At 37.6% G+C, this 12,278-nt stretch overlaps 6 protein-coding genes and 1 non-coding gene across 15 annotated transcripts; 5 read left to right on the forward strand and 2 right to left on the reverse strand.

The window, feature by feature from the left end:
- The first annotated feature begins 346 nt into the window (after positions 1–346).
- Positions 347–3,651, forward strand: LOC104761878 (protein MULTIPOLAR SPINDLE 1). Of its 2 annotated transcripts, none has more exons than XR_015588785.1 (11): positions 347–615; positions 840–897; positions 1,012–1,158; positions 1,242–1,298; positions 1,489–1,568; positions 1,654–1,702; positions 1,823–1,936; positions 2,043–2,235; positions 2,324–2,394; positions 2,646–2,945; positions 3,322–3,651. XR_015588785.1 is itself a non-coding variant. In XM_010485044.3 (11 exons), exons 1-10 carry the CDS (start codon positions 451–453, stop codon positions 2,837–2,839), a joined length of 1,128 nt encoding a protein of 375 aa, XP_010483346.1. In that variant the 5' UTR covers positions 347–450; the 3' UTR covers positions 2,840–2,849; positions 3,322–3,651. The 2 variants fall into 2 exon arrangements, 1 of the variants encoding a protein (XP_010483346.1); XM_010485044.3 differs by having other exon boundaries at positions 2,646–2,849.
- On the forward strand, positions 2,438–2,509 carry TRNAM-CAU (transfer RNA methionine (anticodon CAU)). The gene has a single exon. It is a non-coding gene; the product is annotated as a tRNA-Met (tRNA).
- LOC109130542 (uncharacterized) lies at positions 3,243–3,651 on the forward strand. Its single transcript, XM_019240200.2, has one exon. It carries the CDS (start codon positions 3,243–3,245, stop codon positions 3,495–3,497), a length of 255 nt encoding a protein of 84 aa, XP_019095745.1. The 3' UTR covers positions 3,498–3,651.
- LOC104761877 (F-box protein SKIP1) lies at positions 3,622–4,901 on the reverse strand. Of its 8 annotated transcripts, none has more exons than XM_087499130.1 (3): positions 4,512–4,901; positions 3,883–4,404; positions 3,622–3,740 (listed from the first exon to the last, which is right to left on the reverse strand). In XM_087499130.1, the coding sequence occupies exons 1-3, from the start codon at positions 4,844–4,846 to the stop codon at positions 3,728–3,730; spliced, it is 870 nt and encodes a 289-aa protein (XP_087355256.1). In that variant the 5' UTR covers positions 4,847–4,901; the 3' UTR covers positions 3,622–3,727. The 8 variants fall into 8 exon arrangements, with proteins under 8 accessions (XP_087355256.1, XP_087355255.1, XP_087355254.1 ...); XM_087499129.1 differs by having other exon boundaries at positions 3,622–3,743; XM_087499128.1 differs by having other exon boundaries at positions 3,832–4,404.
- Positions 4,902–5,069: 168 nt separating this feature from the next.
- LOC104761879 (uncharacterized) lies at positions 5,070–6,914 on the reverse strand. Its single transcript, XM_010485045.2, has 4 exons — positions 6,304–6,914; positions 5,831–5,901; positions 5,502–5,739; positions 5,070–5,415 (listed from the first exon to the last, which is right to left on the reverse strand). Exons 1-4 carry the CDS (start codon positions 6,406–6,408, stop codon positions 5,209–5,211), a joined length of 621 nt encoding a protein of 206 aa, XP_010483347.1. The 5' UTR covers positions 6,409–6,914; the 3' UTR covers positions 5,070–5,208.
- Positions 6,915–7,620: 706 nt separating this feature from the next.
- On the forward strand, positions 7,621–8,512 carry LOC104761880 (early nodulin-like protein 10). Its single transcript, XM_010485046.3, has 2 exons — positions 7,621–7,882; positions 7,962–8,512. The coding sequence occupies exons 1-2, from the start codon at positions 7,699–7,701 to the stop codon at positions 8,351–8,353; spliced, it is 576 nt and encodes a 191-aa protein (XP_010483348.1). The 5' UTR covers positions 7,621–7,698; the 3' UTR covers positions 8,354–8,512.
- A 164-nt stretch (positions 8,513–8,676) lies between these two features.
- APO2 (APO RNA-binding protein (DUF794)) lies at positions 8,677–10,670 on the forward strand. The gene is made up of 4 exons (XM_010485047.3): positions 8,677–8,810; positions 8,918–9,039; positions 9,238–9,590; positions 9,679–10,670. Exons 1-4 carry the CDS (start codon positions 8,783–8,785, stop codon positions 10,508–10,510), a joined length of 1,335 nt encoding a protein of 444 aa, XP_010483349.2. The 5' UTR covers positions 8,677–8,782; the 3' UTR covers positions 10,511–10,670.
- The last annotated feature ends 1,608 nt before the right edge of the window (positions 10,671–12,278 follow it).

A 12,278-nucleotide genomic window follows, 5' to 3' on the forward strand; every position in this document is an offset into this window, starting at 1 on the left:
CACTATAAAATAATAATTATTAATTTATAAATAAATTAATATCACTATAAATTAATAAAATGTCTTAGTCCCAACATTATTAATTTATAGAGGTTTTCCTGTATCTTAAGCTAATATTATAAGGGACCTAAAGAGGCTACTCTTAAGCTAATATTATTAAGAGGCTAAAGCCAGCCTTTTCAAGCCAAAAAGAAAAATGGATATACAAAGTTTCGAATTTTTCCGGTTTCTGCAATTAAAACCAGAATTGGTCTGCAAAAAATGAAAAGTCTGAGGGTTTTTCTGCAATTTGCCTAAATTGTGCTTGAGCCTTATTAGCCTAAATTAATTGGCCGGAGTGGGCTTTGTAAAGCGCTCTCCCGCGCAGGGCAGAGAGAAATCATTATTATCCCAAAAATTAAAACATTTTTTTTTTGGTCTAATTTTTAATTTTTGAAAAAAAAAAAAAAAATGAGTATGAGCGTAGCTGAAGCAAATCAGACGGAGAAGGAGGAGTCGCTGAGACTAGCGATCGCTGTTTCTCTACTCCGATCGAAGATCCAGAATCGTCAATCATCTTCTACTTACCGTTGTGATATTCCCTCTGAAACTGATGCTCTTCGCTGGAAACAGAAGGTGAATCACTTCTCGATTTGTTATCTATTTGGGGTTTAAACCATCTCGTTACTCTTCGCAACTATAATATAGTGGAATCTGACACCATTAAATCTTAGAATTTCTAGGGATACATTTCGATTTATGTTCGGAGTTTAGAAATTTAGGTCATATGATTGTGTTTTTAATTTCTCGGTTGTGTGAGACGGAGCTTTGAGATTTTCGATTTTCGATTTTGAAATTAGGCTAAGGAGAGGAAGAAAGAGATTATCAAACTTCATGAAGATCTCAAGGATGCTGAAAGTATATTTTTCTTCCTGTCTCTCTTAATTTTGTCAACTCGTTTATGTAATTAATGATTCTTAATTTGAAGAAGGCTTTGCAAGATGTTTCTATAATGCATTTCGTGTCATTTAGGTTCTTTTCATCGTGATTTATTCCCAGCGAATGCTTCTTGCAAGTGTTATTTCTTTGATAACTTGGGAGTATTCAGCGGTATGAGGATTGGAGAAGCCTCTGAAGCCAGATTTAACGATGTCCTTCGTCGTAGATTTCTCAGACTAGGTATTGAACGTTTTGTATTTCTCTTTGTTACCTTTTGTGTTTGTTGGCTTAACTTATCAGCTTGTGTTATCATTTATCTCTAGCGAGGATGAGGAGCAGAAAGAAATCAACTCAGTCATCTAAAAGATTGCGGTCCTCAGGTTTTTTTGTTTAGGGTCTTCCTTTTTCCATTATCTCACATTTATAATTTCCTTCATGCATTTTACAACACCATACTATTATATGACCTGGATGTGCTATATGGGAGAAGGAAGTAAAAAATAGACTAAATGTAACCAAGTACTCATGTTCTGGGACTTGCTTATATGTGAGTTGATACTTTGACTGCAGAATCGGAATATGAAGAGGAAGCAGAACATTTAAGAATATCTATAGATTTTCTTCTCGGACTATCTGAAGCAGACTCCAATGTTAGGCCTTGTTGGTTTAGCTTTTTCTGGTAATTTTAACTCTTGAATGCTTTCCAACTTTGAACTTGCTTCCTATATTCTGCAGGCCACTAATTTCAGCAATTGGTCACATCAGGCTGTAGATTTCATACTAGGTAACATTATTAAAAGTTCCTGAGTTGCAAACAAATTAGTTAAATCCTGAGATACAATTCCTTTTATTAGAGGGCTGCTTTGCACTTATGAAATAATACGCTCTTTTTGGCATACTCAAGCTTCACTGAAGAAGCTGATATCGATGGGAAGGAACTTAGAATCTGTTGAAGAATCAATCAGTTCCATGATTACACAGTTGATCACAAGAATGTGCACTCCCTCTAAAGAAAATGGTAACTTTAGCATCGATATCAGCTACAACAGTCGATTCTAACTGTGTTTTTCTTTCTAGCTATCACTTCTAAGATTTGTTTTGTGTGTGTCCATCATCTGTTGTAGAGGTGAAACAACTAGAAACGAGTGTTGGGTTTTATGTCCAACATTTGATCCGTAAACTGGGAAGTGAACAATACATTGGACAGCGTGCACTATTTGCTATTTCTCAGAGAATATCCATTTTAGCAGAAAATTTGCTGTTTATGGACCCATTTGATGAATCATTCTCAGAGATGGATGAGTGCATGTTTATACTGTAAGTATCTCAGATTCAAATGGGATAATTTGTTTCTATGATATTTGGGGATGATGATCTTGATTATATGTTGTCTTATGAACCGCAGGATACAGCTAATTGAGTTCCTGATATCTGATCATTTGTTGCCTTGGGCGGAGAATGAAGCATTTGAAACTGGTAAATTAAAATATTAAAAATATTATTTATTGCCTTACAACAAATCAGAGTGGCGCAGCGGAAGCGTGGTGGGCCCATAACCCACAGGTCCCAGGATCGAAACCTGGCTCTGATATAGAAGTTGCAATTTTTTCCATTTTTTTTTTTTTGACAACATGTATATACTTGAAAGCTATTTTTGGTCTAATTATAGTAGTTTATTATTAACAAAATCACAAACGATGCTGAGATTGGTTGCGTCTTATCCGCAGTTATGTTTGAGGAGTGGATAGCATCAATAGTCCATACGAAGAAAGCTGTAACTGCTTTGGAAGAAAGAAACGGATTGTATCTTCTCTACATGGACAGAGTCACAGGGGAATTAGCTAAACGAGTTGGTCAGATCACATCTTTCCGGGAGGTGGAGCCAGCCATTTTGGACAAACTCTTAGCCTACCCAGAATGACACCTTCTAGGTTAGCATCTACCCTGTAAAAACTTTTAACCTTGGGAGCCTTAGTTCATCAAACAACGGTGTCTGGAAAGCAAGTTGCTTGACTTTTACTTAAAAGGTAACAATAGGTGATTCGGTAATCATATTATTTCAGAAAGCCAGAAACTGCGAGAACTGTAAAGACTTAGGTAGATGTCGGCTTTCATCTTTGGTTGATGATCGCTTTGTATTTATTGGACGCCTAGTTCTCCAGGGAGTCAAAAAAATTGGCTCCACATAGCATTATAATGTTTATCTTATCATTTCATATCTCAATCAACTCACCAAATATCATTTAATTATGTCCAGCTAATAAAATATCTCTTCTTTATAACCACAGTAGAGGGCCAAAACCTCATCTTATCTTAGAGCAGAGATGGGTGACATCAAACGTTTACTCATCCTATTGATCCTTTTAGTCATGCTCTCGTCACAGTCCCTTCTTTCATGCTCAGGTCACGGCGATGAGGAAGCTGGTTTGACGAGGAAGCTTGGAGTATTTATAAAGAAAAGGGCAAGATTCGGGAGACCTACCACTACCACCAGATCTGCTTCTGCCCCAAGTTCGTCAGGCTCCTTCCATATGATTGCTTGCCTTGCCACCTCTTTCCTGCTTGTTTTCCTTTTCTAGGTTTCTTCTACTGTCAAAAGTGGTTTTTTTTTTTTTTTTTACTTTCTCAACAAGAATCGCTGTTGTAGACTGTAGACAGTACCACATGCCTTTGCAAGTTGCAACGTCAACAAGAACTCTTGAGTATATAAAAAAACTCACATAAATTGAATTATACATATCGTGTATATGTACAACTTTAATCCTTGATATCGTGAGCTCTCTGTATATGGTCTTTTTTCCAAGGTTTATCAAACCAAAGAGCTGCTGTATAACACATATAACAACAACCTACCCAAGTCAGAACCATGGAATACTTTATTACAAACATTACGTTGTGTATGAAAATCAGAACCTCATGGCTTGTATATCAAATCTCTCGTCATAGAGTCTCCAATGTCCATACCTCTCTGTCTGAGCCACATCCCCTGACCTTGGGACATACACATCTGGCTTCTTCACCTCCTTAAGCCGCTTAATTCGTGACACATTGTTTGCAATGTCACGGCTTGACAAATGCACACACCCAGACAAGTCCAAGTACTCTAGCTTGGGACAACCCTCGCATATCGAAGCAAGACCCTTGACAGATAATCTAGAGAACTGAATCTCTAACCGCTCTAGATAGATCATGTGTTTTCCAATCGCATCAGCTTCTGTGTCTCCGTCTTGAGGACAAGCGTCTACGTACTCTGTAGGAACAAAGCCACTGCGTCTAGAAGAATCTGACCAATCCATAAGATTGCGTTTCAGGATCCTCAGGTTAGGACAGTTTCTACCAATCATCACAAGAGTGTCGTGAGATATCTCGTGACAGTAACTGATATCTATCTCCTTAAGACTCCTGCACCGAAACGCTATCTTCGTCATAGATGCGTCTGTCACGTTAGGACTGCTTCTAATGGCAAGAACCTGTAGATTTGGACATCTATTGATAATGTCCAAATTCAAACTCGAACCCTTTAGAAAAATACCAAAACAGAGTAAATCACAAACTCGATCCATCATCTTGATTAGAAATATATTTTTAAATACCTATCGGTAGCGTAAGAGAGAGCGTAGTCGCTGCAATGGCGTACGCGGATCTCGGTGAGACCACCGTCGCTCCAATCAACGACTGATCGGAGCATTAAGTCTACCTTCCGCTCGAAATCAGGGGACCACAAGTGAGCCGACTGGGGATATGACTCGAACCATGGCTCCAGATCGAAGATAGACCAGAGATACGAATCTCTGCAAACGGTTAGCCACGATTTTCGAACGAACATAGGTCCCGTCCATAGCTCCTGAACTGTGAGCCTTGAGATGATGTTCATAAGTATATCTGGAGCCAATCCGCCCCAATCAGATTCAGACCTGTCTTCCTCCATTAAAGTTTCTTTCTTGCTTCCGTCTCAGACTTAAACTCAAAAAGATCAGTTCTTTATTTATGTGTTCGGTAATGACTTCACACGAAACGTGTCTCTTTAGACACGTGTCAATATCTCTGACCGTTGATTTTGTTCCTTGACTTTTGGATCGCTTCCATAGATTTCGTTTACTGACACATGTCTATTATACAAATGTCACTTTTGTCATAAGACACCTCAAGAATGGAGAAGGGATAATGTTTTTTTTTTCTTTCATGTTTTCAAAGTCACAATTGGATGTGTTTTCAAGGCGGACCAGATAAGCTAAAAATTGATGTATGTTACAAGATACTTGAAGAAGAACAAAAGGTTCTTTTATCTGTTTAGACTCTGAGAGCTGCAACAGAATCTTGCCATGTGATCTTCCTCTTATTTGAACCGTTTCCACCATTCCTGCAAGACGATAGCTTCTGTTGCTGTTGCTGCATCTCAATGCTAGAAGTACTCACTCTCATACATGGACTGCTTTCTTCCACTCTCGTCTTCTCTTGATTATTGTTCACTGCCTCTGTTTCTTCCTCTTCTTCTCCCTATTAAATCAATTTATAAGAGTTGGTCAAACGGGTTTGCAAGACATGTTTTGGTTTATTTGACCACATTTGAAAGATGTGCTTACGGAGATCTGGTTAAGATCAAATAATGGAACTTTTCTTTGAAGACTGGTTTTGGTTTCATCGTGATCCCTTCCCGAGTGGTTTAAGTCAGGAAGCGAAACATGCTTAGTTTCCACTTCACTTCTCTTGTTAGAAGACACTTCTACTCGGATATTTTTCCCACCATTTGATCTTCCTCTCACTTTCTTGATTTCTTGTGGCTGGTCTTGTCTCAAATGTCTGTATCTCCGTCGTAGAAATCTGGTAAAAGAAGGTTAAACGAACAATATAAAACACACATCAAAGACTAAATGATATATATTATACTGTCAAGGATTGTAAGTATGTTTACCGAACTTCGGCCTTTAATGTTGCCTTTTTTTCTCGTATTGTCTGTAACCTTTTTCTCATAGCTTCGGTTTCCTATAGTGTAGTAATCCAACAAATAGCAAGCAACAACTCACGTTAATGAAAAGCTAACACAGAATCAAAGGAACCATAAACCATATACGAACAATAAGGCATTCAGTTTAAGACTAATAGAGAGATTTGCATAACTACAGATTAAAAAAAAGTAACAAGCTTTTATGTTTTTAAGGAAGCAATTAAAGTTTTTATAGTCTCTCTCTCTCTCTCACTCTTTTTTCAGGATTTTTAGAGCATGTGTGAGACCAGATCAAGGTGAAAAAAGTAAAACCTTGAGCAAATGAATTACATTCTCAGATCCAGAGAGACAACTAGACCAGACCCAAAAACTGAAACTTGATCCAAAACTAAACTAAAGAAAAAAAGAGGTAGAGAGAGAGAGAGACAGAGAGGTCGTACCATATGCAATTCTTGATAGTCTTGCATAAGACTGTGATGCCTAAGCCTGACCTTCGGATCCTCAAAAAGATTAGGAGGATTCGAGGGACCGTGAGTTCGATTCATCACAAGATGAGTATGATCACAGAATCAAAGAAGGAGACGGATGAAGAGCAAGAAAAAGGAAACAGAAGAAAGAAAGAAAGAAAGAAAAAGAGAGAGATGAGAGATGAGAGATGAGAGAGAGGGGAAGGTTCTGGGTTTCGTGTAGTAGTCTAATATCAATCTGAGGAGAAGTCAGAGAAGGACAAAGAAGCAGAAAAGAAGGACACATCATGTTGTTGCTGTTGTTGTTGTGGAAAAAAAAAATTAAAATAAAAAAGGCAAATTTGCTTTTTTTTTTTTTTGGAGGTGAGTGTGTGTGTTGGGTTGAGACAGCAGTGATGAAGATGGAAGGCAGACTTATGCAGCAGGAAAGGGGTAAGGTGTGGGAAATGACTTGTGCACTTAAATTGTGGTCTTGTAATGTTTAATGAGAGGGTCAAAAGAAATTTTTTTTAAAAAGCAACCCCTTCCTTCCTTTTTCACCTCCTTTATTTAATTGATTAAATGGCTTTGGTTGGAGAAATCTTGAAGAAACAAACCTCTCTCTCACTCTCTTTTGTTTCTTGTGTTCCATTGTCGTCTGTAAATATTACTTATGTTTTATCTCTCTTTATTCTAAAAACTGGGTCCATTGAATAGAGACCGATGAGAATGGAGGTTGAAATATATGTTTCAGACTTTTAATATTATTTATTTAGTCATCAAAAAGTCAGATGGTGGAAGAGAATTTTTTTTTTTAAAAAAGATTCGCCTTTAAGCTAATTTAGTTACATTTACACTAATATATACGTATTTTGCAGGGAAAAAAAACTCTGCCTTGATTTATGGAAACTCGTGCTGTGTTTTTATTTTTCTCTTGAGTTTTTCTTATAGATTTAAAATCCATATTATTACTATTCAATTCCCATCTCCCTTGAGTCACATGCATTCCATTTACTCTGCTTCACCCTAGGGAAAATATAAAAAATAAACTTTTAAATTTCCTTAAGGCAATAACTTTTTGCATTTATATCGACGATTGTAGACTGTTTAATGCAGCGATGACCATCAGCTGATGCAATAGTGAAAAGGGTTGGTCACAATTTACACCAGCTCTGTTATCTGTAACGCTTAATTTTTTTTTTACGAGCTTCGTTTTTGATGATGGTCGGTCACGTTTTAATTCATGGAAGAGATTTGTTTGGATCCAGGAGCTTCTTCTATTTATATAATTTTGTTAATTCTCATCATATGATTATACTAACAATCGAGATTAATCACCCAAAACATAAGTTATACTATTACTAGTTGTATAGCTAATTTAGGACACAAATGTCTTCTTCACTTGTGATGATGTGTTGTTGTTTACTTCTGTTGTTTAGTTTGTTGTCTGAAGGTAGAGAGATTCTGGTGGGAGGCAAGTCTAACACTTGGAGCTGGAAAGTTCCTGAATCTACAGAGGAAACACTAAACCAATGGTCAGAGAGAACAAGATTCAAAATTGGAGATACTCTTTGTAAGTTTAATGAGATTTAATTTTTGGTACGTGGCTATATGTTTTGTTTCTCATAAAACTCTTTTGTCTTTCAAAATAGTATGGAAATACAATGCGGAGAATGATTCAGTATTGCAAGTGAAGGAAAAAGATTACGAAAGGTGTGACAGATCAGAGCCAATGAGAGGATACAAAGATGGTCACACGAAGATAGAGCTGAATAGGCCAGGTCCTTTTTATTTCATAAGTGGGGAAGAAGGACATTGCCAAAGAGGAGAGAAGCTTCGTGTCGTCGTCTTGTCTCCAAACCACAACAGAAGCGTTGTTGATGCTCCTGCTCCTGCTCCTGTGAACGTCGTATTGTCTCCAAATTACAACAGAAGCAACGTTGATGCGGGTGCTCCTTTAAACGCTCATATCACAAACAAGGGAAACCTGAACAGAGCATGGAGTTTGCTTCTTCTTCTTCTCCCATTAGGCCTTTTGGTTTAGTCTTGTTACCTCTTCTTAGCCAATTCGGTTTGTATGTTCCGGTTTATTTGTATTTTGGTTTTGTTTTTTTTTTTTTCTTCTTTTATGAAGTACCCTAAGTCATGATGTTTTAATAGTAAAACTGAGTCATGCATGTTTAATACAATGTTTGATTTGATTTTTGTTTGGTTATATACTCCCAAAATTGGAAAGAAAAACTAGAAATGGTTAATTCTTAAACCCGGTTCGGTTACACAACTTTAATTGGAAACATATTTTAATCAAAGTGGGCCGAATGCGAATTTCAGTCCATTAAAGGCCCATTATTTTGAAAGATTAAGCTTGTCCACGTTTTTACATTAAGCCATCTTCGTCTCCGAGACTGAGAGAGAGACCAATCTCTTCCTTATCTTCCAACCTTCCAATGGTTTAATCCAGCAGTTGTCGACGATGTCGATAACGTACTACGCTATTTCCTGTAAGTCTTCTTCGTCATTGTATTTTTGATTGGACCCTCAATGCTCAAAATTAATCCTTTATGGTCAGATTGTGATTTGATTTTGGTTCCCGTTGTTTATTTCCCAGCCGGTACACTTTCTGGGGTTTCACCTAAAAGTGCACCTTTTGCTACTATTCAAAGCGAGCCCCGGAGGCAATTTCTCAATCCTAACCCTTTTTCTAGACTTGGGTTCTCTCCTTCTCTTCAGGTCTGATTCGTTTACTAATCATTATCGTCCAATTCGTTTTTACTCTGCTTCTTATAATATAAAGACCACACTTTGTAGCTTCATGTACGAAATCTTTCGGTTGTGTACAGTTACCTGTTGATGACATCTTTGTAGGTTCACTAATTTCATGTAGAGAGTGTCAAGTACTTACTGTTATGTACGGTTATGTTGGTGCAGGGAAGTATCATTGAGTTCAGACTTAAGTTAAGTTCTAGAGTAGTGCTTAGTAAAGAGTGTCGAGTTCTTCCATTGGTTGTGAGAAATGATCGTCCTCAGAATGAAGACTTACCTAAGCAGTACGCAAGGAGAGAGAAGAAACCCTTTCCAGTGCCAATTGTGGACCTGAGACGAGCTGCGAGGGAGAGAGTCAAGAACAACAAAGACAAACCTAAGAGACCTCTGCCTCCTCCTAAAAATGGTATGGTTGTTAAGAGCCTTGTGCCTCTTGCTTATAAAGTATACAATGCAAGAATCAGATTGATCAACAATCTCCACCGGCTCATGAAAGTTGTTCGTGTCAATGCTTGTGGGTAAATTCTCTTCCTTCTTTTTGCTTCTTGTTTCATTTGCTGTCAGATTGAGTATGGCCTTTTCATGTTGTTTGATTGGTCTTTGTAGGTGGTGCAATGAGATCCATGTTGGACCTTACGGGCATCCATTTAAGTCGTGTAAAGGTCCCAATGCTTCGCAAAGGAAAGGTCTTCATGAATGGACTAACTCGGTCATTGAAGACGTTATTGTTCCACTTGAGGCCTATCACCTCTATGACCGCCTTGGCAAGCGCATCCGTCATGACGAGAGGTTCTCGATTCCCCGAGTTCCTGCTGTAGTTGAGCTTTGCATTCAGGGCGGCGTTGAAATCCCTGAATTCCCAACAAAAAGGAGAAGAAAACCAATTATCCGCATTGGCAAAAGCGAGTTTGTTGATGCAGATGAAACTGAATTGCCTGACCCCGAGCCTCAGCCTCCTCCAGTGCCATTGTTAACTGAGTTACCTGTCTCAGAGATCACTCCACCTTCTAGTGATGAAGAAATTGTCTCCTTAGCCGAAGAAACATTACAGGCCTGGGAAGAAATGAGAGCAGGAGCCAAAAAGCTTATGAGATTGTACAGGGTTAGGGTCTGCGGTTACTGTCCCGAGGTTCACGTAGGTCCAACGGGACACAAGGCCCAGAACTGTGGTGCATTCAAGCACCAACAGCGGAATGGCCAGCATGGTTGGCAGTCTGCAGTGCTTGACGACTTGATACCGCCAAGATATGTTTGGCATGTTCCTGATGTGAATGGGCCGCCATTGCAGCGGGAGCTACGAAGCTTCTACGGGCAAGCACCTGCTGTTGTGGAGATATGCGCTCAGGCTGGTGCCGTTGTACCTGAGCAGTATAGAGCTACAATGAGACTAGAGGTTGGAATTCCTTCAAGTGTGAAAGAAGCCGAGATGGTCGTTTAATATGTAAAAGAGCTTGTATATCTTTCATTCAGCCTTATTTTATACATGGTTTTAGTTTAGTATGATGTTTTCCAAATTTGTAACCAAAAAAAATTGTAATGACTTGCAGCTACTTAATAGTTTAAGAGTCTAAAAGTCTGTAAGCTGTGTTCTTTCTTCATCGATTTGAGCAAGTGATCTTGGGCTTATTCGTTGATTAATTTATAATCTTGTAACAAAAGTTAATATGGTTCAAGTGGAAGGATATTGATAGATTGTTACGGAAAGTTCATAAGTTCAAAACTTGTAAAGGCTTGAAATTTTCCAGACTTTTTTTCTTTATTAAAACAGCTTCGTTTTTTATGTGGAATCCTAGTAGCATCATTTTAACTGAATTGAACAATAAATGGCATTTAAAATTTTTGATGGTTTACGCCAGATCTATCTTTTTATGTTGGACTAGAGGATAATCCGGGTTACGCCCGGCTGACAGTTAATATTTTTAAGTAAATTTACTTAGTTGTAAACTTTTTAAAATTGTTTTACTATACTCTATAGTCTAAAACTCTAAACATGCAAATTATGTGTCCTTAAGTTCTGCGGTCTTCGAAGCAGTAAAAATTGCTTCTAAATGGAATAGCCTCAATGACCTCGTTTTACTAGTAAGTAATATTCAATTTTTTAAGTCAATTACATATAGTTATAGACAAAAATCATATAAATGCGAAAAATTAAGTTAGAGAAATTAACAGTTTTTCTCTGATAACATCAAAAAAAAAATGACTTTGATGATTAGACTTTTGAACTGTTGGAATATCCAAAAAAATTTACTAAAATGAAAAATATGTTAAGAAAATCGTAAAAAAGATGAAAATAGTAAAACACACAGATTAGATATATATTTGCACTAAAATGATAAATATAAATATATGTCTATATATATGAAGCGGCCGCCATTACAATAATTATTTAATCTATGTTTTTCACCAAAAATTCATTAGTTCAGCTGGAAACCTACTTCTATCTAAGGGCCGCCATTACAAGATCGACTCACCTAAGATACATGTACAAAATCCACACCTAATCAACAATATTTAAGAAAATAATTTTCTATTTTCTATTATCTCTTAGCATATCTACTTTCTTGTCACTTAAACATGTAAAATCTACTTATATCTAGTTAAAGATGTAATATCTACTTTCAATGTTACCAATCGAAAATGATTGAATTAATCTAATGATTAGAAAAGGTGAGTCTCTTGTGGCGGGTTATTTGAATTTTTGTTGGTGATCTCCGGAACACCCAGCTACGACTTTTCTCTCTAGTGTCTATACTTGTTACGTTGAACAGATAATCTAAACGCCACGGGTAGTTTGCAAAAACATCAGCCTGATTTTTTAAATTGGAAACGCCCATCTGTACACCAGCAACCATCCTGGACATAAGCTTCTCGAGCAATGTATCGGTGAACCTTTTCATGTTGAATTCGCTACCAAGGCAGTGGGGAAACAGACTTTGTGATTCCATGTGATTGAAGGTCATGGTTTGAGAAGTTTTCCAGATACCACGCCATGCTGAAGAGATCTGAGAAGTATGAATGGCTTCATCAGTGGAGAGAAACCCTAGAATCTTGGCACGGATGCAAGGATGCAAGAGGAGCTCGATCGTCATATCTTGAATCTTGAATCTTTGAGTTTTGAGCAGTGTCGGCTTAAACATATTACATGTCCCTGGCCAAACTAAAAAAAATTCCCCTTGACCTATGGAAAAACTTATTGATTTTTTTTA

Source organism: Camelina sativa, chromosome 18 (genome assembly GCF_030686135.1).
Source record: "Camelina sativa cultivar CO46 ecotype springtype chromosome 18, ASM3068613v1".
Taxonomy (NCBI): domain Eukaryota; kingdom Viridiplantae; phylum Streptophyta; class Magnoliopsida; order Brassicales; family Brassicaceae; genus Camelina; species Camelina sativa.

Bases quoted from the DNA above. Each gene is read 5' to 3' on its own strand.
- LOC104761878 (XM_010485044.3), top strand. From the start codon at position 451: ATGAGTATGAGCGTAGCTGAAGCAAATCAGACGGAGAAGGAGGAGTCG. The intron at 898-1,011 runs GTATATTTTTCT...CGTGTCATTTAG, and splicing joins AGATCTCAAGGATGCTGAAA to GTTCTTTTCATCGTGATTTA. The intron at 1,569-1,653 runs GTTAGGCCTTGT...TATATTCTGCAG, and splicing joins TATCTGAAGCAGACTCCAAT to GCCACTAATTTCAGCAATTG.
- LOC109130542 (XM_019240200.2), top strand. From the start codon at position 3,243: ATGGGTGACATCAAACGTTTACTCATCCTATTGATCCTTTTAGTCATG.
- LOC104761877 (XM_087499127.1), bottom strand. From the start codon at position 4,846: ATGGAGGAAGACAGGTCTGAATCTGATTGGGGCGGATTGGCTCCAGAT. The intron at 4,405-4,511 runs GTATTTAAAAAT...CATTATCAATAG, and splicing joins CTCTCTTACGCTACCGATAG to ATGTCCAAATCTACAGGTTC.
- LOC104761879 (XM_010485045.2), bottom strand. From the start codon at position 6,408: ATGAATCGAACTCACGGTCCCTCGAATCCTCCTAATCTTTTTGAGGAT. The intron at 5,902-6,303 runs GTACGACCTCTC...ACTACACTATAG, and splicing joins ACTATCAAGAATTGCATATG to GAAACCGAAGCTATGAGAAA. The intron at 5,416-5,501 runs GTAAGCACATCT...TTGATTTAATAG, and splicing joins TTGATCTTAACCAGATCTCC to GGAGAAGAAGAGGAAGAAAC.
- LOC104761880 (XM_010485046.3), top strand. From the start codon at position 7,699: ATGTCTTCTTCACTTGTGATGATGTGTTGTTGTTTACTTCTGTTGTTT. The intron at 7,883-7,961 runs GTAAGTTTAATG...CTTTCAAAATAG, and splicing joins CAAAATTGGAGATACTCTTT to TATGGAAATACAATGCGGAG.
- APO2 (XM_010485047.3), top strand. From the start codon at position 8,783: ATGTCGATAACGTACTACGCTATTTCCT. The intron at 9,040-9,237 runs GTCTGATTCGTT...ATGTTGGTGCAG, and splicing joins GGTTCTCTCCTTCTCTTCAG to GGAAGTATCATTGAGTTCAG. The intron at 9,591-9,678 runs GTAAATTCTCTT...TGGTCTTTGTAG, and splicing joins GTTCGTGTCAATGCTTGTGG to GTGGTGCAATGAGATCCATG.